The sequence below is a fragment of the Miniopterus schreibersii genome, assembly GCF_964146895.1.
Source record: "Miniopterus schreibersii genome assembly, chromosome: 16".
Taxonomy (NCBI): Eukaryota; Metazoa; Chordata; class Mammalia; order Chiroptera; family Miniopteridae; genus Miniopterus; species Miniopterus schreibersii.
In genome coordinates this window covers 14,209,920-14,235,750 of record NC_138116.1, presented here as the reverse complement: position 1 = coordinate 14,235,750, position 25,831 = coordinate 14,209,920, and the positions used below count along the sequence as shown (strand labels likewise).

The window sequence follows — 25,831 nt, the reverse complement described above, 5'->3', positions numbered from 1 at the left end:
TTAATTTCAGTATAAATGTCTTGGAGCCAAAACTTCTTTTAAGGGGAAAAGAAATGGGCAAGCCATTCCTAGGTGTAAGACAACAATGCGAGGAGAAAATGAAGAGGAAAGAATGAATTAAGGTAAACACCAACCCCCCAGAGCTTAGAGCCGGGGGCACCGAGAGTGGGGGGGCGGGGGGAGCAGGGGCGGGGACAGTGCTTTCTGAACTTTCCCTGGCCCCAAAGCCCGGGGATGCAGCTCCCAGGGGACCGGGTGGGACCAGAACCGGCCGAGTCGACCTGTGATATCGGCGGGGGCAGGAAGGGAACCTCCCATCTTCCTAAGAGGAGCTCTGCCCCCAGCAGGCGCCCCCGCCAGCCGTCGCCAACCAGCCAGCGCCCCCAGACCGGAGCAAGGCGGGGAGGGGCGCCCACACAAAAGGGGGAGCGGCCGCATAAGGGACTCCGGGCGGCGCCCGCTGGGGGAGGCCTCGCAGCCTCGCCCGGGGCCGCCCGCGCGCCCGCGCCCACCCCTAAATCGCGCGCCCCGCTCCGGGTCCCCAGATGCCCGCACGCCCCGCGCGCCCACGGCGGGGAATGAGGTGGGGGCTCGAGAGGGACGCGAGGCCGGGGCCTGGCGCACGCGGCCGGGCGGCGAGGGCTCCCGGGGAGCCCCGGAGGCAGCACCGGGAATCAAACTCGCGCCGGCCCGGCCCTCCCGGCGGTGCCTCGGCGATCGGTGCCCGGGAAGGTGGGGCCGGGGCCGGGGCCGGGGCGGGGGCCGGGATGGCGCACGGGGCGGCCGGCGGGGCGCGAAAGGGAGGTCTTACCGAGCAGCCGCCACGCGCGTCCGCGCCCCGCGGGCCGGTGGGGCCGGCGGCTGGGGGAGGGGCGGCGATCCCGCGGCGGCGCTGGCGGCGGCGGGCCCGGCTCGGCGGCGCTGCTGGGGCGCGGGAGGCGGAGAAAGCGAGGCGAGGCCAGCTTCCTAGCGGCGGGCGGCGAGAAATGCAGCTGTCCCTGCGCGCCTGCCGGCGGGGCCACAAGTGGGGCCGCGCGGGGGGGAGCGGGGCTGCGGCGGGCGGGGGCCGGCGGCGGCGCCCCCAGACCCGCCTGGACGCCCGACCCTTCTCTGGAGAGGAGGGCCGCAGGACTGGAGGTGCAGCGGGGGAGCCACGCGGGGGGGGGGGCGGGGCGGGGGGTCGCCGGGTGAAGATCAGGAAATCCGCGCGTGCCCCCCGCCCCCGCCCCGGCCGCGGCCGGCGGGCGGGAGGGCCTGAGCTCGGGGCCTCGGTCACCGGACGAGCTGGGGCCGGGCGTCCCGCCCCTCCGGGCTCGGGGAGCGGCGCCGGGAAGGCGCGTCCCGGAGAGGGTGGGGAGGGGAACCCAAGAGCAGGGTTGCCCCGGGAAGGGTCGGCATGTGGGTCCACATCTGGGGCCTGGGACGGCGGAGGTGTGGGGGCGGGGCGGCCCCTGGGACTTAGGGCTCAGGAAAGGAAACCAAAAAAAAAATGCCGAGGTCCGAGGAGATGGTGGGAAGGAGGTCAGGAAATCAAAGACTGTTAATCATTCACACCATCAGCTCCTACCTGCCATGTCCCCATCTCCTTCCCAACAGCCCTGGCCATTTCCGGGGCTTCTGAGTCCGCAGAAGATTTTCCAGAGAACTTGTTCAATAAATGGGAAATCAACTTTGACTATTCTTTTTCCATGTGGTTTGGTTTCAAACTCTACTTTGGGGTGGGTAGGTGGGGTAAGTGGTGATCACAGAGCACCTGCTTGGAAGACGAGCTACCTAGGGATCTCAGGAGGGTGAAGGCCAGAAAGCAGTTCCATCTCTGCCCTCAGACCTCTTGCAAAGGGCCTGTGCCCTCCTCCTGGACAAGCCTGCCTTAGAGACCCACTTGCCCATCTGGGCCCAGATCCCAAGGAGGAGCCCCTCTCCTCTCCACCTCTGAGGGCTTGCAGTCCCCTAGCTCTGCTGAGACAAATCGACATGCTCAGCCACAGAGATATCTGATGGTAAAAACCACAAACCATAGCGCCCAGATACCAGTGTGTTTCCATTACTTGCATGTCAAGAGTAAGTTTCTTCAGCAAATTGGGGACCCGGGAGGGGGAGAAACCTCAGAACTGCACCCTCCTAGGGGAGACGCCCCAATTAGGTTAGCATGTTGAGTGGCATTCCAGGACTGGGTCCCAGACCCCCCCATCTCCTCTCTTGGAACCCCTCTTCCCGTGCTCCTTCACTTTTTGGTACATTCAATGGGGGGGGGGGATGGGAGGGTAGAGGGGATTGAAACCCCAGGAGGTGATGCCATTAACCCCAGGTTAAAGATTTAAACAACATGCCTCCTTGGTGACTCCTGGCTCCTGTCCTGAAATTGTGACTGAGAGCTCAGTATTTGTCTACCCTGCTTGTTGTGTAGGTTATGTTATCACATGTGTTACCTTACACTTGCCCACAGTGCAGTTCTGCCACTTTTCTGCTTGCTTGCATGATCTTCCCTGTCACCTTGGCATTTCCGGGGCCAGGAAAAGGCATCTGCGAACATGGAGATGTCCCTGTTTGTACTCCATTCTGAGTGCTCATAAAAGCATTTAATATATTATTAATATAGTTATCAAATGCAACCAGTCACTGTAATGGACTTTCTTCCTTGAAGAACTTTTCCTTTCAGGGCTGTCTTCCTGGAAGCTTTTCTCAGATCCCTGCCTTTCAGATCCCCAGGTAACCTCCCTAACTCCCACCAGTGCCTCTGAGCTGAAAGTTCTCCAGGGTCCCAGGCCAGACCTCCCTCCTGCCCTCCAGCCTCTCACACACACTTGCACATGGAGGCTCTCCACCTGCAGGTCCCTCAAACACCTCACCCCAAAGGGACTAAAAGCAACCTCGAACCCAGAGCTCTTTCCTCCCCAAGTCTCCTCCTCATCCTCTGGCTTAGCTGCTGGAAACTCTAGTCCTCAGTTCCCTTCCCCTGAATTCTCTTGGTTACCAGATTCTATTCATTGCCCCTTCCCTTCCCTTCCCTTCCCTTCCCTTCCCTTCCCTTCCCTTCCCTTCCCTTCCCTTCCCTTCCCTTCCCTTCCCTTCCCTTCCCTTCCCTTCCCTTCCCTTCCCTTCCCTTCCCTTCCCTTCCCTTCCCTTCCCTTCCCTTCCCTTCCCTTCCCTTCCCTTCCCTTCCCTTCCCTTCCCTTCCCTTCCCTTCCCTTCCCTTCCCTTCCCTTCCCTTCCCTTCCCTTCCCTTCCCTTCCCTTCCCTTCCCTTCCCTTCCCTTCCCTTCCCTTCCCTTCCCTTCCCTTCCCTTCCCTTCCCTTCCCTTCCCTTCCCTTCCCTTCCCTTCCCTTCCCTTCCCTTCCCTTCCCTTCCCTTCCCTTCCCTTCCCTTCCCTTCCCTTCCCTTCCCAGTTGTTAACAAATGGTGCACAAGAGCATGTGCCTGCGGCTTAGGAACCAAAAACATCGTTCCAGCCCTGAGGTGACCGCTCCTCCAACTACAACGGGCAGTTTAACAAGACCCAGAGTGGGAAAGAAAGTGGTGTAAACATCCAGATAATTTGAGTGATACCATTCCTTTCTCCATCGTCACCAATTTGACCAGGAAATTCAGAGGAAACTTGGAAAGAATTGGTGCTATCCCTTGGGGGTTTTGAAAGAAAACATAGGTGAAAGGTAGAAGCAGTGACCCCCACAAAAAATGAGTAAGCAACCCCCTTATGGGACAAAAACTAGATGAATGCCTGTAGGATTGCCAATCTCAATCCCATTTTAGAGAAGGCCTTCCGGAACCCTCACCCTTTCCCAGAGTGCCAGTGCCAATGTGACACCTGCGGCACTTTCTTCTCTTGCATAATAAACTGCTCCCTTGCAAGCCCTTCGTCCATCCCGCCAGCCTATCTACAGCACGTGGTATTGCAGCTGGTCTCTGTGTGTGTTCCAGGGAGGCAGGGGGCCGTCTTCTGTCTCAGAACCTCGCAGCCCAAGGCCCGGCAGGCCCATGAGTGAGTCAATATTTGCCAAAGGGCTGACTTCTGACAGGTGGGCGAGATATGACTGGTTTGCCCTCAGAAACCACGTGTCTTTCCTGCACTGGTGATAGCTTGTGAGGCTCCAGGGGTCCTGCCCTCAGTACAGAGGCTGTCAGCTTGTCCTGTGCAAGGTGGTGAGGTGGAGAGTAGGCATAGATCAATGGAATTCCATGTAACCATTAAAATTGCTTTTAAAGAATATTTAATGCCTATAAAAATGTTATGAGAAAGGGAGGCTACAAACCAGTCTATGTGATATGAGCCAATTTATTTTTTATTTCATTATAAACATAGAAGAAAATATGCCAACATGCTAACATTTGTTAGATGAGGGTTTTATAGATAACTTTTACTGTTATTAATATTTTTCCAGATTTTCCAAATTTCCTCCCTTGAGCATACATTCTTTTAAATGGTGTATGTGTGTGTATATATATATATATATGTACATACACACATACATACATATATATATATATGCACCTATATTTAGCCTTCAAGATCTTTATGATTGGAAGGAAGTTAAACATAACTCACTTTCCTCCATAATTATGCTTAACTTAGGCTATTTCAATCCCGTTCCATGACCATCCCCAAAGAGGAACAGCATGTCCTCTTCATCCCCAAGTCTAAGGGGAAGGGAGCTGTGGAGCAGCTAGCAGGTCATACAAGGCAGAGTGTGACAGTTACTGAAATCAAGGTGTAAGGGAGGTCTCCGGGGCTACACGGGGAGGAAGTGGTTAATACTCATGGGGAAAGGTCAGAGGGCACCTTTGAACGGCTGGCTTTTGAGCTGTGCCTTGAGAGATGAACCCTGTTAACTGGGGAGAAGGGCATTCCCGTCTGGGGCACAGCAAAAGCTAAGGCATTTTCGAATGTGGGTGAATATCCACTGTAGATGGCAACAGTGGGGTTGGGGCGGGGGTGGGGGTGAGGGGATCAGACAGCAAGGTGAGGCTGGAAAGGTGAGGGGGCCGTGGCAGTGAATGGCCTGGAACACCAAACTAAAGAATCTGCAGAGAAGGAGTGTGTTACAGGCTGAATTTCAAAATAGAATATTAACACTGACTTTGACTTTCCTATCAACACCAAGAGGTGAGGCAGTAAGGTCTCTGGCTGCCGCACCTGACCAGCTCCCGGGGCAAGCCAGCCTGGAGGTAAGCGTTTGTTACAAAGTTCCCAGAGGCTTAGCGGTTCAGCCCCAGCTTGCAGCGGCAGAGCTGAGTTCCTCCTGAGCTCCCCCTCAGCCCGGTAGGTATAGTCAAGTGGCTTAAGTGTCAGTCAGGCCAGGGGACAACTAAATCCCTGCTGTACCGGCTTCCAAACCGGGGAGCTTTGGGTGAATTACTGAGCCTCTCTGAGTTTCCGTTTCCTCATCTCTAAAATGATAAGAATATTACCTTTCTCCTCACTAGATAAAAAATGATAATAAATGATAAAGTTTCTTGAACACTTACAATATGTCTGTCCCTGTTTTAAGTACTTTCGCCCACTTACCGTCCTGTAAGCTTCAGAAAAGCCTGAAGAGACAAGCAGCATTACCATTCCTGGTTCACAGATGTGGAAACTGAGACACAGAAAGGTGGAAAATCTTGCCCAAGGCCCAACCAGGCCTGGCTCAGAGGTTGAGCATCGACCTTTGATCTAGGAGATGGCAGTTCGATTCCTGGTCAGGGCACATGCCGGGGTTTCGGGCTTGATCCTTAGTAGGGGGGGTGCAGGAGGCAGCTCATCAATGACTCTCTCATCATTGATGTTTCTCTCTCTCCCCTCTTCCTCTCTCTGAAATCAATAAAGATATATTTAAAGAACAACAACAACAAACAAAGACTGCATCAGACCACCAATGGATGCTAAATCTAAGGGGTAGTTTTGATGAGGAGTAGGATATATGAATGGTCTTAAAGTATTTCTCCACAGACTTCTTATTAGTTGCAGGGGTGTGTGTGGGGGGGGGAGAAATGATACAATAGAGAAACGGGGCAACACCGAGACTGGGTGATCTAAATTAGCATCATTTATGAGGGATAGGAGGACATCCTGTGCTTCCAGATATGATATCCTGCAGACACATTGCCTCAGCAGTTTTCCAGCTGAGAATGCATAATCTCAATTTAATCATGGGGAAAATCAGACAAACACAAAATGAAAAATATTCTATTTTTTAAAAAGACAGGGGTCTGTAATTTTAATTTTTAAAAAGCCAGCCATATGAATGTCCTAGGAGTCTAAAGAGACACATCAACTAAATGCAATACTAGACCATGTACTGGAGGGGAGAAAATGCTATCAAGAACATAATTAGATCAACTCACAAAATTAGAATATGGATGGTAGATTAAATAAAAGTATGGTACAAATGTAAATGTATAAAGTTAATAACTGGTGGGTGGGGAGAGGTTAATCAAAGAACTTATATGCATAACCCATGGACACAGGTAATAGTGTGGGGAAGGCCAGGTGGGGGGGCAGATGTGGGGTGGAGGGGATCAATGGGAGAAAAAGTGGGGACATCTGTAATACTTTCAACAATAAAGATAAATTTAAAAAAAGAAAAACAATAAAACAGTAAAATATCTCAATTATTTTCTATTGATTATATGCTGAAAATATTTTGGATATATTGTGGTAAATATAATATATTATTAAAATTTTAAAAAATAAAATTAATAATCTGGGTTATGGTGTAAGAACATATCTCTATTTTTAGGAAATACACACAAAAGTATTTAGAGACAAGGCTCATGATGTATAAAACCTTGAAATGGTTCAGGGAAAAAAAAACTTACAAAGATAGAGAGGGAAAGCTTGTATGTGATTAAGCAAGGGATAAGATGTTAACAATAGCTGAATCTGGGTAAAAGTATAGAGGTGTTTCTTGTACAATGTTCATTTTTGCAACTTTTTGTAACTCTGCAATTATTTCCAAATAAAAAGTTTTTCAAAAATATTCCAGGCTCACTTTGTGTTTTTCCTGCCCAAACCCTGCAACCAGCTTTTTATCCAGAGGATCCTACCGAGCAGGAGTATTAAACCATATGTTTTTTAAAAGTAGGTGAACGGGAAGGAAAAGCATTCCTAGCATATGGAACAGCATGACCGAAGGCAAGGAAATGTGAAATATAAGTGTAGAAGCTAGAAAGGGCAGGTTCTAGCAAAAGTGGGCCTTCTGAAAGGCAACCCAGGATAAACTGTGGTATCCCTGGGGGGGATGCAAAGCCCAGCCCCCAATGGCTTCCCACAAGCCTCTTCCCATGCACCCACACATTTGCGATTTGGACAGATTCGGCCATCCTTCAGCGGACCAACACTGTACTCGGGAGCACGTCATCTGAGGAACCCACAGAACCGAATTTTATCTATTGGCCTAGAATTGCATACAAACGTTATGCAGAGTTTAGAAAGTGAAGCCGCCCTGGAGATGGAAACTTCAGCAGGAGGGTAGCCGCGCTCACCCGACCAATCAGAAACAGGAGGTATCAACCAATCACAGCTCGGCACTGCGCTAGTCGGGGCGGGGCCGACACGCCCCGAGCTTTCCGTTCGCCCGGGCGCCGCGCCAGCAGGGCTCTAACTCCGGTCTGCCCGGGGCGAAAGCGCGGAGAGGAGGCGGGCGAAGCCGATTCGGCCGAAGGGCGGAGGCCTGGCCGTAGTGACCCGTCAGGGGTGATGCTGGGGCACCACAGAGGACCCGGCCCTGGCGCAACGACGTTTGCCGCGCGCTCTGCGGGGCGCGTCTTCGGGCGCGGGGAGTCCAGGGCGCGGCGGGGGGAGCAGGCGGGGCTGGCGAGGGCCCACTGCAGAACCAGCGGGTCCGACACGGATGTCCACAGCCCGCCAACACGCTCTCGCCATTGTGAACCCCTAGAGAGCCTGCAGAGTTCAATTTAAATGTCGATCCCTCTGAAACTTTCCCTGCAGGCAGCTGGTTGACTCCTTGGTGTAACAGGAGTTAGCAGAATACAAAGTAGAAGTAGTCCATCCCGCCTGGGTAGGTGGGGTTCACGGATCCCCACTGCAGGCGCGATTCCTTACTAATCACATGAATCTTACCTCTTTCTTCAGCTGCTGATTTTGGTCTTTTTCTGGCTAAAAACACGTATTTTCTCTTGCCCATTGACTGAAGCTGAAACGATGACAGCTGGCTTGGACGAGCAGCCTGGAGTCCTCCGGGTAAGCAAATCCAGCCCAGGGCGGATGCATGGAGAGGGAAGGGCGTCAGCGTGGGGGTTATACCACAGGTATAAGCACAAGGACATTTTCTCCACAATCTCTTCCTTTCCTGGGCCTATTCCCAAGTCGTCGCCCCCCCCCCCCCCCAAGGTGTTTTTTCTCTCTGGCTCTTTACCCACCATTTATAAAACTAGGAATTTCTTGGCTCAGGAGCAGGAACCTTGGGGATCCAGGCTTCTTCAAGCCAGATCTCTGAGTAGATTTAGGCAGACCTTGAAGGGACTGTGGCTTTGGTGGCCCCCAGTTGCCCCTAAGACTGACAAAAGATCTAGCTTCCTGTCCCAGTCTCCGAGGCTGCCTCTCCTCTCCGTGAGCAGCCTCTAGAGTTGATACATCTGCTCCCAGCGTTGGACCTGGGAGCTGCTGAACCATTCCCTTGGTCTCCTTGCACTTTCAGGTGCCATGACAAAGGGATAGCTCACCTGCAGAACAGAATGTAGTCCTTGAATGCCCACCTTTAGCCTAACAGTTCTTCCAGGCTCTTTATAGATGTCTTTAGGAAAAAGTGACATTCAGGTTAACAGCTGATTCAGCTAAAGGCAGGTGGACCTCACTTTGAGAAAACTCCATAAACAATGTGAATTTACCAAAACACCCCAGAGAATTCTTCCCGCATGGTTGGCAGTTACATACATCAGAAAGAATTTACTCCAATAAGGATAGTGATTTTAAGTTCTTATTTTATGCACTCTTCAAAGAGATATTTAGGTGTTGGGAGGGAAGTGGGATGTCAGTTTAAAGAAGGTAATCAGCGATGAACAAATTTCTGAAATTATGATTCAAGTCAGTGGTGATACAGAATCTGAAGTGAAATCTGTCCCTTTACCACGACAGGGCAGTTTTTGTAATGTGAAGAATGCTTGACCCTCGTGGTTCAAGGCCAAGATCTGGGTCAAGTGCCTGTCTTGGGAAGGGGAAAGCTAACTAGCCAGCCCGTGATGGGTTGGTCCAAGGAGAAGGCTAAATTACACAGATTCAAAGCAAAGCCCTTGACCCTCCCTCCATTCCTTTCTTAGGAACCAAATGGGCCTTAGATTTCCCAAAAGTGGGTGGCCAAGAAAAACTGGAGTCCAGATCGATGTACAACCTGTGTTCAATCCTGAACCTGTCTGGCCCTCCTACTTTTACAGGACAGGGGGCCCTTACCCAATAACCTGCCAGGGTCAGACCAACTGGGGGGGGATATTTATAGGCCCAAATGGGGTCAAATGGTATTCTTTCAGGCTACAAGACTGTTCAAGAAGGAAATGGAAAGAGTGCAGTACTGAGGTCCAGATTTATTAGGGCAGGGAGGGGAAAGTGATTACCATCCCATGAACACATTGGACTGCGTTTTAGTCCAATGATCCTTGAGGATACTCAGAAAAAAACTCCACTGTCCCATCTACATCCCAAACCCAGGTCTCTCCAGAGAGGACCAAACTGCAGGGCCCCTTGAGAAGAGCAGGGACACCTGGACAGCCAAGATTAACTAGCAACTCAGTGAAATAACACTTCCTGTTGCCAGACAAAAGCAACACAAGGAACACCTTCCTCCAGATGTTTTCACTGAGTCAAAAAAGACACTAAAGCAATTATCAAGAGGAAGTTTGGGAAGCCTCAATCCTGTATAAAACAGATGAGGTATCCAAAACTGTTTCACTAAATGAAGTGTCACATCCATCTTGATTTGCTGTCTGGTGATTTCTCACTTGGGTACTTATCTCTCTCTCAAGAGCCTCCTTGTCTTCATCACCTTTGCATGCCCTTTTGTACTTAACAGATTGTTGGTACTCGGTAGACAAATGATGAATCTAGTTGAACACAAATGGGTTGGCGACCCAGCCTCAAGCCCCTTTTGAGTAAAGAAACTGGGTTCGAGAGCATGAGAAGAAATGTTATAAGCCCATCTTCTCTCTCGGGTAGAACAGGGGCCTAAGCCTGTGGCCACGGCCCTAGGCCTGGCTCCCTGAGCTTTTACTCAAGCTGACAGGCAGGGGTACTTCTCCTGCAGCCAGTCGGGTGCATTTCCACCCTCCCATGGTATCTCAACACCAACCAGCCTGACAGTCCCTCCCTCTCTCTCCAGCCCAACACTGACATGTGTACACCTGGAGAAGCAGTGCTTGAAAAATTTCTCTATCATAGTGAATTGAAGCTTCTGAGGTATTAAGCAATCCATCATAACATTTGTGACCGGTTAACTTTAATTTGTCAAAATAAATCTGCAGTATTTTGCATGTTAGTAATACAGTGCTGGTATTGACAGGAAAAATCATCATCTGCTTACAAAGAAACCTTCATTCAGGAGCACACCCTAGGAGGGAAATGAATACACAATAAAAGGCAAATGCAGGCCAAACAGCGAGCCATAGAGCGTAACAGGCTGATGTCAGATTTGAGGATTATCTAATACAACTGTTTAGCTGCTAATCTGATAAAAGGGAAGCTTTCAACCAGGTTACAACCAGAAGGGAAAAACAAAATCTCTGCTTTTTCGTAGAGCGGTGGCCGTTGTGCCTTCAACACTTGGTTGAATCGGTTCATCAGCATCAAAACTCAATTCCAGTCCAAGACACAGGAGAATCTCACCATACAACCTACGAGGACCCCCTTTCAGCAGCCCGCTGCCACCCCCATCCTGCCAACTCTCTCCCTCCCAAAAGAAGACACAACGTGGCTTTATTATTGCAGACAAGCTTCTTAAGTGAATAAAGAATGCATACAAAATAGCATTTTAACTGAAGTCATACAATGAAGTCTCACTCCTGTTTATTATACAATGAATTGATAAAACAATCATTTCTAGTATATATCTTTTTTTATTTCTTAAAAAGAACTAATACTTTCAGGGTTCTGACAACCACACTCTAGCCTGGGGGTAGGGTTCACACCTGCCCCCACTGAGTACTGCTCCTTGGGCCACTGTGGAGGAAGCCTGGGCTGTTTGAATCATGAAGGATAGTGATCACCAGCCTAGTCAGAGATGACAGGCCCCAGCACGCAGAGCCAGAACCCAGTCCTGGAGCTGCATGCCAGGAAATATGGGCTTCCTCCAAATATGGCCACCACCTGCCCAGTCCAAGCCTCAGTAGGGCCATGCCCAGGCCTTCCCTACATGAGTCCTTCCAGTAGTCCACACATAATGCTCTACATATTAAAAACAAACCATCTTTGTACTGTGGATAGGAACAGTTGTAACAAAGTCATAGCTACATATTTTTCTCTACATTGTTTATTGAGACAAACTAATTAAAAGGCACAAACATAGGGCATGTTTACATGGACATTATAACAAACATATACATTAAAAGTGTAGGAATGTGTTGCCTTCCTGCTAAACAGAAAGTTCCTAAGCTTTTATATATACAAAAGTTGTACAATTTAATGTCCTAAAGTACAAAAGATCATTTATAAAATTATTTTACACTAAGTACTATTTATTTTATTTTTTACTATGTAGTTCAACCCCCTAGAACTGTTTGTATAATGACACACAGATACCTATCCCTGATGTAGGAAGTCGACCTCAGATACAAGGTATTTTGATGCTTGAACTGACACAGTGGGGTATAAATGGAAGTCATCCAGTTTGATAGTCCTGATAACATTCTGCAAGATTACCACACTAATTTCCATTTCTCTTAACTGCAAGATTAAGAAAAGAAAAAAGCCCAAAAACATATTGCAACTTAAAATAAAAATCACAGCATCTTGGTTTTAGTAACTATTTTTTAAAACACAATGCTTTAAAAACATTAATGTGTGGCATGATGATGTAAAGAGTATCTGTTTCCCTCACTTTTGGTTTCTACTTTATGTACAGAGATAAAATATCCTGCTAATAAAAAGCACATACATGTCTTAATGTGCACAATCATTGCTGGTTTCTACAGGGAGTGCAGACAGCTAGCTGTCTCCCTGAAAACACCACAAAGCGGATACAAGTGTTTTCTCAAAGAAAAAAAGTGATGTCCATATTTACAAAGTTGAACAAATCTGCACAATACTTGATTAAGAAATGAAAGGAGAAATGAAAAAAAACAAAACACTCTGCTTGTTCTGAAGGGGCATACTACCTAGTTTAGTGGTTAGAATAAAAACTGTATACAATTTAATATAAGACATAAACTCTAGTGAGCAACTAACATATCTTTCCCTGTTGTAACATCAACAGGCTCTGATTGGGAGAGAGAGGGGTATATCACATCCCAGTGCCTCCAGCGTCTTCCAATTTAAAGCAGTAATTTTAAATGTTCCAAAGTATTCCTTGGCTCCTGAATAGGAGTCCCATTGGCCTCCATTTGTTAGGAGTATGCCTGTCCGCACACTTGACTTCTCTGTCAGTTGCGGCCTTTTCTTACCAAAACACAATTTGTATATTTTGGTTATTTTTTTGTATTTTTTTAAATTTTTTTTAAAAAGTCAACTACAGTGCTATATTCCATCAGGATTAATATGCTGAGCAATATTTACATCTCCAAATATCAGGTCACAATCCCTATTATATGTTGAAGTTAGAATGATAAATTATCATATGCTTTGCATATCAGAGCTGGTATCACCTTTCCCATAGGGAATGCTGCCTGAAATTAACATATTCCCAAAGGTAAAATGCATATTCTCTGAAATGCATTTTATTATGACAATGCATGTATTTACTCATAAAAACAATAAACACAGACAAGTCTACACTAGCTCTCAATCCGTGGATTCAGAACTTCAGGTTAAAATAAGCCATCCACCTTATATTGAGAGAGGAGTTCTGCTAGTGTTTAGAATAAAATGATTTATTGGGATTAGAAACTAACGCTGTTTTTTAATTTTGAAATGGGTTTTGCTTTTTTATGACTGGTTTTAATTCTGGCATTTCATCTTGTCAACTACTATCCTGTTTAAGCAATGCTGTCAGCTAAAAGGAATTTCTGATTGAACTAAAGTGGTCCAGTGATAAGTTACACACATACCCTACTGTGAACACTCCCAGCCAAATTGGAGAAAAATGCTACTACACTATTACTAACTAATGTAATAAAATTCTCCCAATTTCATGGTTTACTTTTTGCTTTACTAAACGTTGCTGGTAAATATTTACTTTAACCCATATTTTGATTTTATAATACTGTTTACCAAGGTGGTGATGTAGGCAAAGCTTGGGGTAAGAAAGGCATGCTTTCTACAGGCCTCATTGCTATATTGAGAGGGGCGGCTAACGTCATAGGTGTGGGCAGGTTCATTGGAGACGTGATTGTGACAGGGTGTGCTATATTCACTGGAGCAGTGACCGGAGTGGGGAGGTTGACTGGGGTAGTGAGTGTTAAAGGAGAGGTCATGGATAATGGACTGGTTATAGTTACAGGGTGCCCTATGTTCATTGGGCTGGTTATGTTAACTGCACTTGAAACATTTACTGGACTTCTCATGCTCATTGCAGCTGCCACTGTGACTGGGTTTGACATAGTCCCAGACGACACAGAGGACGTTATATTGAATGGAGTAGTGAGAGTCACAGGTGTCGTAGCAGCCGTGGAAGTTTGGCACAGGTTAGCAGCTTCTAAAATAAGAAGACAAAAAGGCCTTTAGATTCTCAAAACAGTGAACAAAATTCACAAATAGCTTCTGAATCAACTTCTTTTAATTAAAAAGAACAAACATGTACTAAATTAAATTAGATTTCTATTAAGTAGTCGACAGGAAGGGGGGATCCTTCTGAGCATGAGACTGGGGACCAGGAATCCCAACATGTGCAAATCTGTTTTCTGATGCTGTACCTCCCTCAAGGACTTAGGCAACTTGTTTAGCCCTGGCAGTTTTGGTTTCAAGTTCAGATTTACTTACCTACCTCACAGTGATACTGGGAAGGTGAGTTAATTTCTGCAAGGCACTGGGGGAAAGAGGGGGCAGAGAGATCAAGGAGGGCCAAAGTATTCTCATTACCACTTCATGCCGTTCCTCTGAGTTCTAAAGACATTCCTGGGAAGAGCCATCCACCAGCAGGCCAGGCAACAAGAGCTTGTTTACAAAGAGCTGAGCCAGTGGTTACACAATAACAGATAATCAGAAAAATCTTCTCATAAGGCACACTGTACCTAGCAGAGGGAGGTATGTGTCCTCAATGCTGTATTGACTCTTAACCCTTCTCAGAGGTGAAGTCACATTCTGTTAAAGTTTTAAAAATCCAGAAGTAGAGATTGATAAACAGTCTTAGGAAAATTGTTTTCGTTAAACAATCCGGTGAATTTCTGGTTATGTGTTTAACTATTTTAAGAAAGAAAAAATATCCCTCAATAGGTTTATGCTCTCCCCTCACTACCATTTCTTATTCTCTTTCTGATGCTGACACAGTCATCTACTTTATGCCTAGAGTCCTTTAACTACACATATTACACACACCAACCATACTAGGGAGCACTAACCAGCCAGACGACCTTGCAGTGAGTTGGGGGGACCCTGGTCCTTGTTATCTAGCAAAGCCTTCTTAAAGAAAACTTCCTTCAGAGATGACACCCCCATCCCTCAACAAAATTCAGAACCACCCCTGGTGTGTCACAAAACACAGTAAGAAGGCAGATGGGTGGGCTGGCCGTAACTTGGCTGTCAAAATGAAAAAATGTATTTGAGACTAAAGATGGAGGTCTGTACACGTTCCTCAGGGGCCAGGCAGACCCGAGTCAATAAGCAGCCCTTCCTTGACAAGCATGATGTAACTCTGGCACACTTCCGTGCTCCACATCACAGACTCCCAAATCTGGCTAACGATCAAAATCCCTTATGGAGCTTTTCAAAAAATGAATTCCCAGGAAATCCAATAGTGAGATTTAGGTGGAACCTGGGAAATCTGCAAAGATGATAACCTGATTATCTTCCAAGTTTGGGAACTTAGGTCACGTTATTGAAGCCCAGTATTTAAAAGGGATATGCTGATTCAAGTTTAAGGTTTCAGGTCAGGAGTCTCTTCCCAAAATGTGACTTTACTGACACAAATACAGAAGTTTCCAATGTTAGTGGTCGTTTCCAGAGAGATTCTGGTGTGAAGGGGAATACAATAACATTGTGTTTCCTGGAGGTCAGAAGACGAGCTAAACAACTGAGTCTTATTGTGCAAGCAAACTGAAATACAATACCAAATAGAAGAGTGCAGAAAGTAAGAGAATGACAGAGAAAACCAACTCCCTTTTGAGGTGATGGTACCATTGCTAAGGATATTCTCCTGTCTTCACTCTTCCATCTGCCATCTCCCCACCTCCTCCCCTTGTTTTCTTTTTAATTAAATAATGCCCTTTTCTATGACTTAAATGCTTTCACTCTCACTCCTTCTCTAAGTAAAATATTCTTCATAATATGCTTTCAATCTCCTATGCTATTATCGTAGCACATACACATATATACATTTTCTGCCCCTTCTCCCACCACAAAACATTTTATCAAAGTAATGACAAATCTTCATTTGGGAGACAGAACAAGCAGCACCTGAGGAAGGGTGGAAAGCCTATCTGGACTGTTGCATTCTTTTCCTCCAATGGCAGCTGTATGAAAAACGATGCTATTCCTTTTATCTTTATCCAAGTACAGTGTGTTTAGAGGGGATCTGAGGAAGGGAACAGGCACACCACATGAAAGCAAAGGATGGAAGAAACTATACAGCACAGGAATTACAGAGGAGCCTATATGCAGAAGATTCCTCTGCAATTTAAAATAAAACAGTAAGACATGATGGGGGTGGGAATTTAGGAATCTGTCCTGTGGCTGATGGTATATTGACAAAATGATTTACTTGAAATGACTGCACAATAGTCCAGAAACAAAACGTACAACTAGTAAGTTAAAAAGCTGTGTTGAAAACTATATTCCAACTGATTCTTAGACATAGATGAGAGAAAGGCAGACCATTCTCAATTACAGCAATGTCTCTAACAACTTAAGTACATACATGTTAAGACTGAATGACATTAAGGGTGAGACCAAGAGAAAAGACATCAGTATTATAGAGTCTGAAACATGTAATAGCATAGTTGTTACTGAATTTATATACACATAAGGATATGAATTTATATACACATAAGGATATTTCATCCACCTCTAAAAGTGGGAATCTTTTAGACAGAACAGAAGGAGCCCCTAATGCATGGAGGTTGACATAAAAATGTACTCTGAGGATACACAGATAGCAAAGGACCAAATTTGGTTCTAAATTTCTAACAAAAAGTAAATCAAAAGAACGAACTTAAGAAAGACTGGGAATTTTTATTTCCTAGCAAAAAAAAAACAAAAAAAACTTATCTGGAAGCTTGAAAGCTTTGTTGCCAGTAACTTATACTTCCCAGCATACAGTATTTCCATAAAGCTGAACTTCCTAAGCTGTGGCTTCTTTACTGTGGTCACTTGGCATACTGGATGAGAATACTTCTCTAGTCGTACTCTGAGCACTAGATGCCTCATCCTTCTTACCTTTCTTTCTTGCCTTGACAGCTTCTTCCCACAGTCTCAGTGTCTCTACCTGCTTCCCTGGCCAGCTTGTCACATGTTGTTGTTGCTGCTGCTGCTGCTGCTGCTTCTGGTTGCTGGTCTCTTCATTCATGCATGCTATTCCAAAGACAAATCAGAAACACTACATTTACCTTGAAAAAGTGTGGCTATTTTTTCAAAATCCAAAACTTAGATACTTTGACTGTTTGTGCCTCTGTGATATTTGTCATTTGACTTGATAGTTTTTACCACAGTGCATCTTTTCTGCTGCTTGTGTCTATGTTGGTCGAAACAGATAATTAATAAAAACACTAGAGAGCTAGAGAAAACCAATGTAAAAGAGAAAAGAATGCTATATTAAAAAGCAAGTTTTAGAATGGAACTTGGGTAATATTAGCGTGGACTAATTAATGCTCATCACAATATCTAAAATACCTGGTTTATTTGACTACAGTGATGTACACTAAAAGTAAATTTTTATAAAGTTAACAAAGAATGACATGCTAGATACTTACACGTACTTACAAAGAAGCAAAAATGGATGAGATTAAAACACATTACGTGTTCTTTCCTATTCACTTTTGTCCACCTACTTTGAGAATTTGATGTTTCTGCTACATAAGTACATATATAATAGTAGTAGAATATATAACATTAGCATTAGGAAAATACTTTTTTCTTGTGGTTAGAGAGATCTTAAAAAAAAAAAAAGCCTGGGTAAATGAAAACATTGAATTTTATCCACAAGTCCCTGGAATATTGTATCTTCAACTCTGAATTTAAAGTAAATAAAGCACTTAAACCTTACAATGGATTTGATATCCCATTTCTCTACAGATTTGGGTTGGAAAAGCAAACTAATTAATACTGCTTTCATCTTTAAGGTTATTAAGGAAAGGTTCTTAATACAATCAAGAGTTAGGAGACATTGATGCTTGAGAATCTTCCTAACATTAAATAAAAACACTTAAAATTGCCTGGATATGATGTAACTTCCTAGTGTGGATTTTGCTACCACAATTCTAACACACTAGAGCTTTTTATTCAAACCCCAAAGAAGAAGGGACGCATTGAAAAATAGCTGTGGGGAAATGATGCTCTTCTAACATAGGTGTTATTAGACAAGCACAGGATTGAAAGCCAAATTCGTGCTGTTTGTACACATGCATATGAAGTATAATTCCAATACTAATATACACTCTCCATTATTGCATGTTTGCACACTTTAACAGCAGGAAACATGCAAGATGAACAATAATACAGTCTTGAGAGCACAGAAAAAATTCCTTTGACACATTATAAAAACATCTAGATTTCATTAATCTGAAATGCAAAAGAAATACACTTTGAAGCGTCCCTTACTTTTACTGATGCCTTGTTTACATGTATTACAGTTGATACTTTGGCTCTGCCCATGTGTCTTTAAGTGGCTGGTGATGTATGCTGCGCTCAGGAGCTTCCCACAGATGTTACACGATACCTTGCCTTCGTGGCGCACCATGTGTGTCCGCAGTCTGTCTTTGGTGGCAAAGGCAGCAGTGCACGTCTGCATGAGGGAGGAAAACTTTTTTTAAATATAGACTATCCTGTTCTACTCGTTTTAAAGTACGTTATATTCTAGGCATTACCCTACCCATATCAGCGAACTCACTGAGTTAGTTGAATTTTATTGTATGTGTTACCCAGTATTATAATCATAATAAAACACTTACTGAATTTTAGACCCTTACATTTTAAGGGAAGAAAAAATATCAACACAGAGTAATGAGAATATGTGAGCATTAGTCAGTTAAATCTGGATTAAAATCCAGCTCCCCGATTCACTAAACAGTGTAACATTGAACAAGTCAGTGAACCTATCTGAATTTGTTTCTTTATCTGTAAAACGATAATAATACCTACCTCACAAAAGTACTGGTGGATTAAGAGCCTGACCCAAGGCCTTGCACATAGAAGGCATTCATGCAAAATGACACTAGTTTCCTTTCTCCAATTGGATTTTTTTTAGAATTCAAATCATTTACTTAATAAAATCAGCCATTAATAAATTTAATGGAAAGGAACACAAAAAACTTCCAGCAACAAATTTAGAATTACTGATACCTAAAACAGTAATTCCATTTAGCAAGATTATTAAACTTTTCATTATCACAATTCATGTTGAATAAAATTGTTAACATGAATAGATTTTCAAACAACTAAAAAATGCTCCAATTTGGCAATAGCCAACACAAATCCAATAAGTGATATAACTTTTGGAAGAAAAATCTATTTCTTCTATTACAGTTAAAACAACCTCAACCATCAACCCAGAAATTGATTTAAAGCAGTTCTTCATTTATTCATTGAAATACACAACCTTTACAAGACTATAATTTTATTTTCTTATAACAATAAATGCTGCTGCCCAAGGAAAGAGAAACGTAGCTTAACAAAAACAACACATTTACATTTTCAAATGATCTTGCCCCACAGAAATAGAAGCTGTCATTTATATTTTATAAAACCAGAATTCAAATGGATCACATTTACTCAAGTCAGTGATTTTTAAGACTATTCAAGAATGGTGAGATTTGATTGGCTCAGACCTTCTGGAAAATGTGCATTAAGTGCTACACTAAGGATAAGTCATTTTAACTCTTACTTGGCATTTGAAGGGTCTTTCTGTTGAATGGACATGTTTTACGTGACAGCTTAAATGGTCAGGCCTGTGAAAGAAAGAGTTTGAACAGAAGATATAATGGAACACACATAGAGAAATGCTACTTACTGTGATGTTTACATGCTTGGCAGATTTGGGTGGGGAACATTTTAAAGAAAGCTAGCAGAATTAACAACTCCCCCGCCCCCCGTGCAACCCTCCTTACCTCTTACCATAAACAAAAGTTTTACCAGTTTTCTTTCCTAGTCAACATCAAATCATATTAGATCTTGATTCTTTACAATTACAGAATACTCAAAGGTTTAGTCCTAATACTTGCCAAAAACAGCTACTACTATGTATACTTTATATTTTAAAAGCCTTTAAAAATGAAAATCAGTGAAATGTTAGTAACCACAGAAAAATGAAAAATCATTCTCCTCAAAGTTTTATTAAGAGTATCCAAAGTCATCCCAACTTCCAGAAAATAAATTTCTTTGATTTACACAGACAGTGAACCTCATGTCTAGTCACCCAACTGAATTGGAATCTGGTGGTTTTGCAGTGATAAGAAGTATCCATGTGCCAAATGAAGGCTTGAGTCCATCAAGGTACTTCTTAAATGAAATAGTAAGTTAATCACTATGTCACCACTTGTCAACCACACCAAACTGAAATTAGACCTGGAGGTATAATACTTTATCTATCACCAATCTCCTTTAATAGCACAGGCCTACCCATATCTATTCTCACATAAACCATCTAGAGCACACAGAAACAAAACTGAAGTTCACCGAATACCATAATGAAAAAAAGCAAAGCAAAATGCAGTACCTCGAGAAGCCTTTCCCACAAACACTGCAAGTATAGGGTTTGGTGATGCCTCCTTCATGAGACCTCACATGGTAAGTCATCCGGTCCTTCCTCTTGAAGCGCTGATTACAAATAGGACACTCGAAGGGCTTTTCATCTGAGTGGGAGAGCTTGTGCCGATTGAGGTGGTACACATCTCGGAAGGCCTTCCCACACATCTCACAAGCATGGTTTTTCTTGACAGGCTTACTGGGTTTCTTGACAGACTGGGTCACAGGCATAGCTGTGGTGCTGGCACTGCTGCTGGGGTTGGTGCCCGAGGAAGATGTAGTGACTGTTGACAAGATGCCTGCAATGGTTGAGACCAGCGAAGTTCGGCTGCTGTCCCCAGCGATGGTGGAGATAAGAGGAACCACTGTAGTGGGGGTTTTCTTTGCCCGGGACACCAACTTGATTCCTGTATGGCAGGACTCGTGGCGCCTCAGGTGATAGCTGTCCCTGAAAGCTTTACTGCAGTAAGTGCACACAAATGAAGTTTTGGGTTTTTCTTTTTTAATTCCAATGGCATCCTTTAATGTTTCTGGTGCAGCCTGAGGTTTCTGAGTTATTGGTATTGGAAGTAATGGTTTCTGATCAGGGGGCTCCACAGCAGAGCTCAGGAGGGGCAGCAAGCTGTTTTGTGCTGCCTGCTGTTGGTGATGAGAGCCTTCATGGGTCTAAAACCAAACATTTACACTTCAGAAACTCAGCCTCTCACAATGACCTTCAAAATTCAACATGCTCCAAACAACAGAGACCAGAAGAAACAATCAAAGAGCCTGTAAGCAACTCTCTACAGCAGAGATCCAGCAATCACCTAGTTACTCTCAAGAGCTCCCAATACAAAGCATTAAAATCGCTGTGCGGACCCAAACTTTCGCCACTAAGTTGCTGACAGTGATCTTGCTTTCAAACAGCTGACTAAACTACACACCACCCTGGTTCATAAGGGACACCAGCTGACGAAATCAGTGTGCATTAGTCTGTCAGTGCTGAAACCAAGTTTAAATAACTTGTCAAAAAAATTACACTCCAGACATATTTAACAGTACCTTACCGCAGTAATGCACCACACACACACACTCATCTACTTGTCTATTACCTAGAAAAGGAAAGGCATTATGTCTCTCCTTTTCCATCAGAAAACTCTTAGTGATTAAGGAAGGAGGCTGTTGCTAGGTGATAAAAGAAATCTAATTCTCTGAATACATATGCTATTTAAGTTTACTTTTAAAATTTTCACTGAACTCTACTAAAAGATTTGGTTGAAATGAAACCTGCTATTAATCAAGCTGGAAGGCATCTGTGAAGCTAACACAGCAAACACCTGTCAGTTGTCTCTCGGTTCACGTAAGTTTGCGCGTTTAGCAACACTAGTTATCAAACCCTAAACTCTAAAAGACTAAGAGAAAACAAACAAACTACAAATAATTAAAATTCCTTTCATTTTCATTTTCTTCCAACGGTTGTAGGTTTTGTTAAAGTATTAGATATTTGCTGTTATAATGTACTTCTGCACTCCAAAACTGGGGGGGCGGACACTGGAAATTTACTTTAGCTGTACTGAAACCTAAATTTCATCATAGATCAGGTTCTTGGTATTTATGACTAATTATTCTCTTGGTTTTGATTCGTTCAAAATTCTCCATACCTCCATACTGATAAACATTTAGGAAATGATGGGAGAAAATTCCTGAAATAGTTCTTCCTAATATGTTGTACTTTAACCAACATTATTTTTGAAACTCTTGACTGTGAGTCTAAGCCCCTATGCTTGAGTTTTGTAATCCTAAAAAGGTACATGCACTCAGAGGTTAAGAGTTCCAAATACTTTAAGCATATAATGTCCTAGGAGGAGCATATCCCATCATCTTAGATTCTCTAGACACTTACCCTTCTCACTCTATAACCACTAGTCCAACAGTTAATTTGATTAAGGAGGAAAAAACAAGGAGAAAGACACACACGCTCACACAGAGCTCCTCCCCGATGGAGAAGAACATCTATCACTGCTCCATGTTTACTTACTTGACGGCAGCACAACAGCTAGGCCTGGAACCAGGCTCCCTTAAATCATTAGGAGGTATGGTATCAAGAGTTACCAGTTTCAATTTAATAATTTTGAACGAATCTCCCTTTGAGTCCTAGAAGTACTCATAGAAATTCTGCGCTTACTTATGAGTATCTTTCTGGACTTAGTGATCATAGTGAATTACAGTCCACTTTTAATTTACAGACCTCTTGTAAATGTCAGTGTCTACCCTGATGACATTAGAAGAAACAACAGAATGTGGACTCTAATCTTACCCCCTTTCCAACCTGGCTGTAGGATACCCAAGTTTCCATACAGTATACAAACAGTTAATAGCTGAAGATAGCTCAAGATATACAATTTCAAAGGCAACAGATCAGATAATAGGGAATGCAAATTTTCTGGACAAAGTTCAGACTTACAGGGTTTAGAGGCATTTTTCAATTCTAAACAACCATTAGTTTGATGGAGTACTAAAAGCACTTACTGCCATTTTACCAATTCAGATGTCTGTGGCAACATAAAGTATTTTTACAGCACTACTGAAGCTCACTTTCACAGGAGGGTCACAACAGGTCCCTGCTTCTTGGGTGAAATTCTGTAGAATGCCTTGACCACTATGGAAATCTCTCTCTGAGGATTCCTAGGATCCCCACACTTCTACATGAAGACTTCTAAGAGGGGAAGTGGATTTCCCCAACTTGTTCTCTGGGGGAGAGACCGGGTAAAGTAACAACCACAGTCTCCCTTCAGTTAAGTGATTTAAAATATATACATAACTTCTGGGTGGACTTTTATTTGACTAGCATCATCAAACCAAAGTTTTAATTTTATCTCCTATCTCTTTCAATTGCAAGGATTTACAAACCCTCCCAAGCTTTCCTTTTACTGGGGCTGGCAAAAAACAAAACAGAAATGTTATTTCATCACCCAGGATGGTAGGATACGGCACCATGAAATCTCCAGTGCCAGAGGGTAAAAGATTTTGTACTGAAACAAATTAGCATCAGTGAGTCATATCTTGAATGTCCTGTTAGGAGAATCATCCATCAAACATTTTAACAACTATGGCTTTCCCTTTCCACCAAGTTATCTGGAAAGCAAGCATGTATTCAATTGCTTTAAAATATAAATTCAATAGGATGCTCCAGGAAACAAAGTGAGAATTTAAGTCTCCATTTCCCCAGTGAAAATTACTTAAAACTGGAACTAAGTCTATTCATACCTTTCCATAGAAAAGACTGAAATTTCTCTTTACCCATTCAACTGTCCTCAGCTCTAAATTATAAGTTTTCCAACAATTTTCACTGCACACATTGCCAAGCCCAGGATCAAATATGAGCTTTCACACTTCTCCATCAGGTAGAAAAAATGATTTTAATAGCTGAAAAAAATTAAATAATATAAAATCTAATTAAACAGTTGATCGATAAATGCTTGGCATTTGCTTTATCCAGGAAAAGAATAATAAAAACATTCCAAAAGATGCTTCAACTAGCTTTCCAAAAATTAGTTATGGGTTTTTCTTTACATAAAGTACTCCTGGTTTTTCAACCTCAATTAAGTTTATAGACAGCAGGTTTAATAGTGTAAAGCTAATTCATTCCTCACATGAAAATCACTTCAACAGCCTATTAATTCCATATTTTAAAGTGACCATTTGAAAGCTTTTCCTACAGAGGGCATTTGTCACGTTTACACTAACCTGGATGCCAGCTAATTATATTATCACTTACTTTCCAATGCATGTTTAAGTTCACTTAACACAATTATCAAGCTCATCAAAGACAGATAAAACAATACTAGATAAGAATGAGAAAGTGGAAAAGTTTGTGAGTTCCACAATTTTGAGTACCTTCGATTTTAAAAGCCTGAATATCTTTCAACAACTAGTTAAAAATCAAATTATTCACATCTGAAAGACTGTATGTCTTAAAATAATCAACCAGCTCTACACAATAGGCAGTGCTTGAATTCTCCAATTTCCTATATTAACTCCACTGAGATGGGTGCAGCGGCTGGGAGAAGTTCCTGAAAAATTTGCATCCGTTCCTGGTTAGTTCCAAAAGGCTTCAAGAGCGTCTGGGATTTCACTAAGTTATTCAAAGTAGGAAAATAACTCCCAGAAGCGGGAAGAGTTCAAAGTGACGAGCTTCCTACCCTCCTCCGGTTCCGAAGTTTCCCCGGGAGCTCATCACCACTGCCCACTAAGTGTTTCGTTTGCAAACAGAAACGAAGCAGGAAAAATAAATACAAGTGCCAGCCCAAGTCTTACAATTAGGGGTCCCCCACCTAAAGTGGGCTGGCAAGAGGATTGCCAGCGTATTGGCGACAGTCGCTTTGAAGTTTCTTGCAAAAAGTGAAGACCAACACCCCAAAGAATGACTCATCTGGGGGCTTTGTACACGGACTTTGTTTGCTCTCTCCACTTTCTGTCTCTCCCACTTGGCTGGAGGAAACGTTCAAGGTGGGACGGGAGAAAAGCGCTCCGGGAGGAGGTCGGGCCTCCTGGAGTCCCGGCCCTCGCCGCTCCCCCGCCCGGCCCGGCTGGGGGATTCCCCCGGCTGAATGGGACGGCGGGAGAGCTGGACAGAGGGAGAGGGTGTCAACTGCCAGGACTCGGCAGAGGCTTGGGAAAGGAAAAGTGTAAATCCGGTGAAAAAGTTTGGGGAGGGAATACACACAACACCCCCGAAGTGGGTAAACACGAGGTGGGGCGGCGGGAAAGGGGAGTGTCGGGGAACCCAGGGATACCCGCTATTCGCGGGATGGGGGGGGTCAGAAAGTCACCATACACAAAAAGAGAGGGAGGTGAAAAAGGAAGAGAGCGAGCGAAAGATGAAGGGTGTGTGTCTTGGGGAGGGGGCACGACTTAGAGTAGGACGTGGGGACCTCCTTCATCCCACCGTGCGGGCCCGGGCCCGGCGCGCAGTGGCCGAGCGGCCCGCGCTATCCAGCGGCCGGGCGCCCTCCTTTCTCTGGGCCGCGGGTGGTGACAGCGACCGGCCTCCTCCCTTCCCCTTCAGGGCGGGAGGGAAGGGTGTGTGCGTGTGCGTGAGTGTGCTGGGGGGGCCGGGGTTCACCCCGAGGCCTGCTCTCTCCCCCGCACCCCGTGAGGCCGCCTCCTTTCACCTCGGCAGCCCCGCTCCGCCGGGGCGGGCGGGCGGAAAAACAAAGGGGGATTAAGGCCGGGCCGGAGAGCGGAGCCGGGAGGGAGGGGAGGAGGAGCGCCCGCCCGCCCGCCCGCCAGCCCGGGGCCCGGCCCCCCTGTCCCCCCCGTGCCCCCCCGGGGGGGGCCCACTACCTGGAACAGGAACGTGGTCCAGTTGGCCTCCATGGCTGCGGCGGCCGACCCCCCTCCTCCCCACTCCCCCCGCTCGGGGAGCCTCCTCAGCCCGAGGAGGCGACAACAAAGCGGCGGCGGCGGCGGCGGCAGCGGCAGCGGCGGCTCCTCAACATGGCAGCGCCGAGCGCGGCCACTTCCGGTAACCTCCGGGACGCACCACCGCCGCGGCGAGCGCGGGCGGGGGGGGAGCCCCGACCCGGCCGCCGCCGCCCCCAGTTGCCCGGACCCCTCCTGGGCGTCCCTGCTGCCGGCTCGCCGCCTCGGAGCTCAGCCAGT

At 45.0% G+C, this 25,831-nt stretch overlaps 2 protein-coding genes across 4 annotated transcripts in view; both read right to left on the bottom strand.

Annotated features, from left to right (window-relative positions):
* Positions 1-897, bottom strand: part of CUEDC1 (CUE domain containing 1) — a 75,266-nt gene extending 74,369 nt beyond the window's left edge. Inside the window, exon 1 of the mRNA XM_081161302.1 lies at positions 812-897. The gene's annotated coding sequence lies outside the window, so the exon portion shown is untranslated. The remainder of the gene's footprint in view (positions 1-811) is intronic.
* Positions 898-10,402: 9,505 nt separating this feature from the next.
* VEZF1 (vascular endothelial zinc finger 1) lies at positions 10,403-25,831 on the bottom strand. 3 transcript variants are annotated; one of them, XM_081115584.1, is made up of 7 exons: positions 25,514-25,732; positions 20,160-20,854; positions 19,329-19,392; positions 18,047-18,248; positions 16,667-16,801; positions 15,689-15,806; positions 13,685-13,772 (listed from the first exon to the last, which is right to left on the bottom strand). In XM_081115584.1, exons 1-6 carry the CDS (start codon positions 25,544-25,546, stop codon positions 15,796-15,798), a joined length of 1,140 nt encoding a protein of 379 aa, XP_080971710.1. In that variant the 5' UTR covers positions 25,547-25,732; the 3' UTR covers positions 13,685-13,772; positions 15,689-15,795. The 3 variants fall into 3 exon arrangements, with proteins under 3 accessions (XP_080971708.1, XP_080971709.1, XP_080971710.1); XM_081115582.1 differs by lacking the exon at positions 15,689-15,806 and having other exon boundaries at positions 10,403-13,772; positions 18,047-18,230; positions 25,514-25,831; XM_081115583.1 differs by lacking the exon at positions 15,689-15,806 and having other exon boundaries at positions 10,403-13,772; positions 25,514-25,714.

Excerpts from the sequence above, each read along its gene's own strand:
- VEZF1 (XM_081115583.1), bottom strand. The coding sequence starts at position 25,546 with ATGGAGGCCAACTGGACCACGTTCCTGTTCCAG. Across the intron at positions 19,393-20,159 it reads TGTGGGAAAGGCTTCTCGAG|GCCTGACCATTTAAGCTGTC; the intron begins GTACTGCATTTT and ends TTTCTTTCACAG. Across the intron at positions 16,802-18,046 it reads TAAACAAGGCATCAGTAAAA|CATGCATGAATGAAGAGACC; the intron begins GTAAGGGACGCT and ends TCTTTGGAATAG.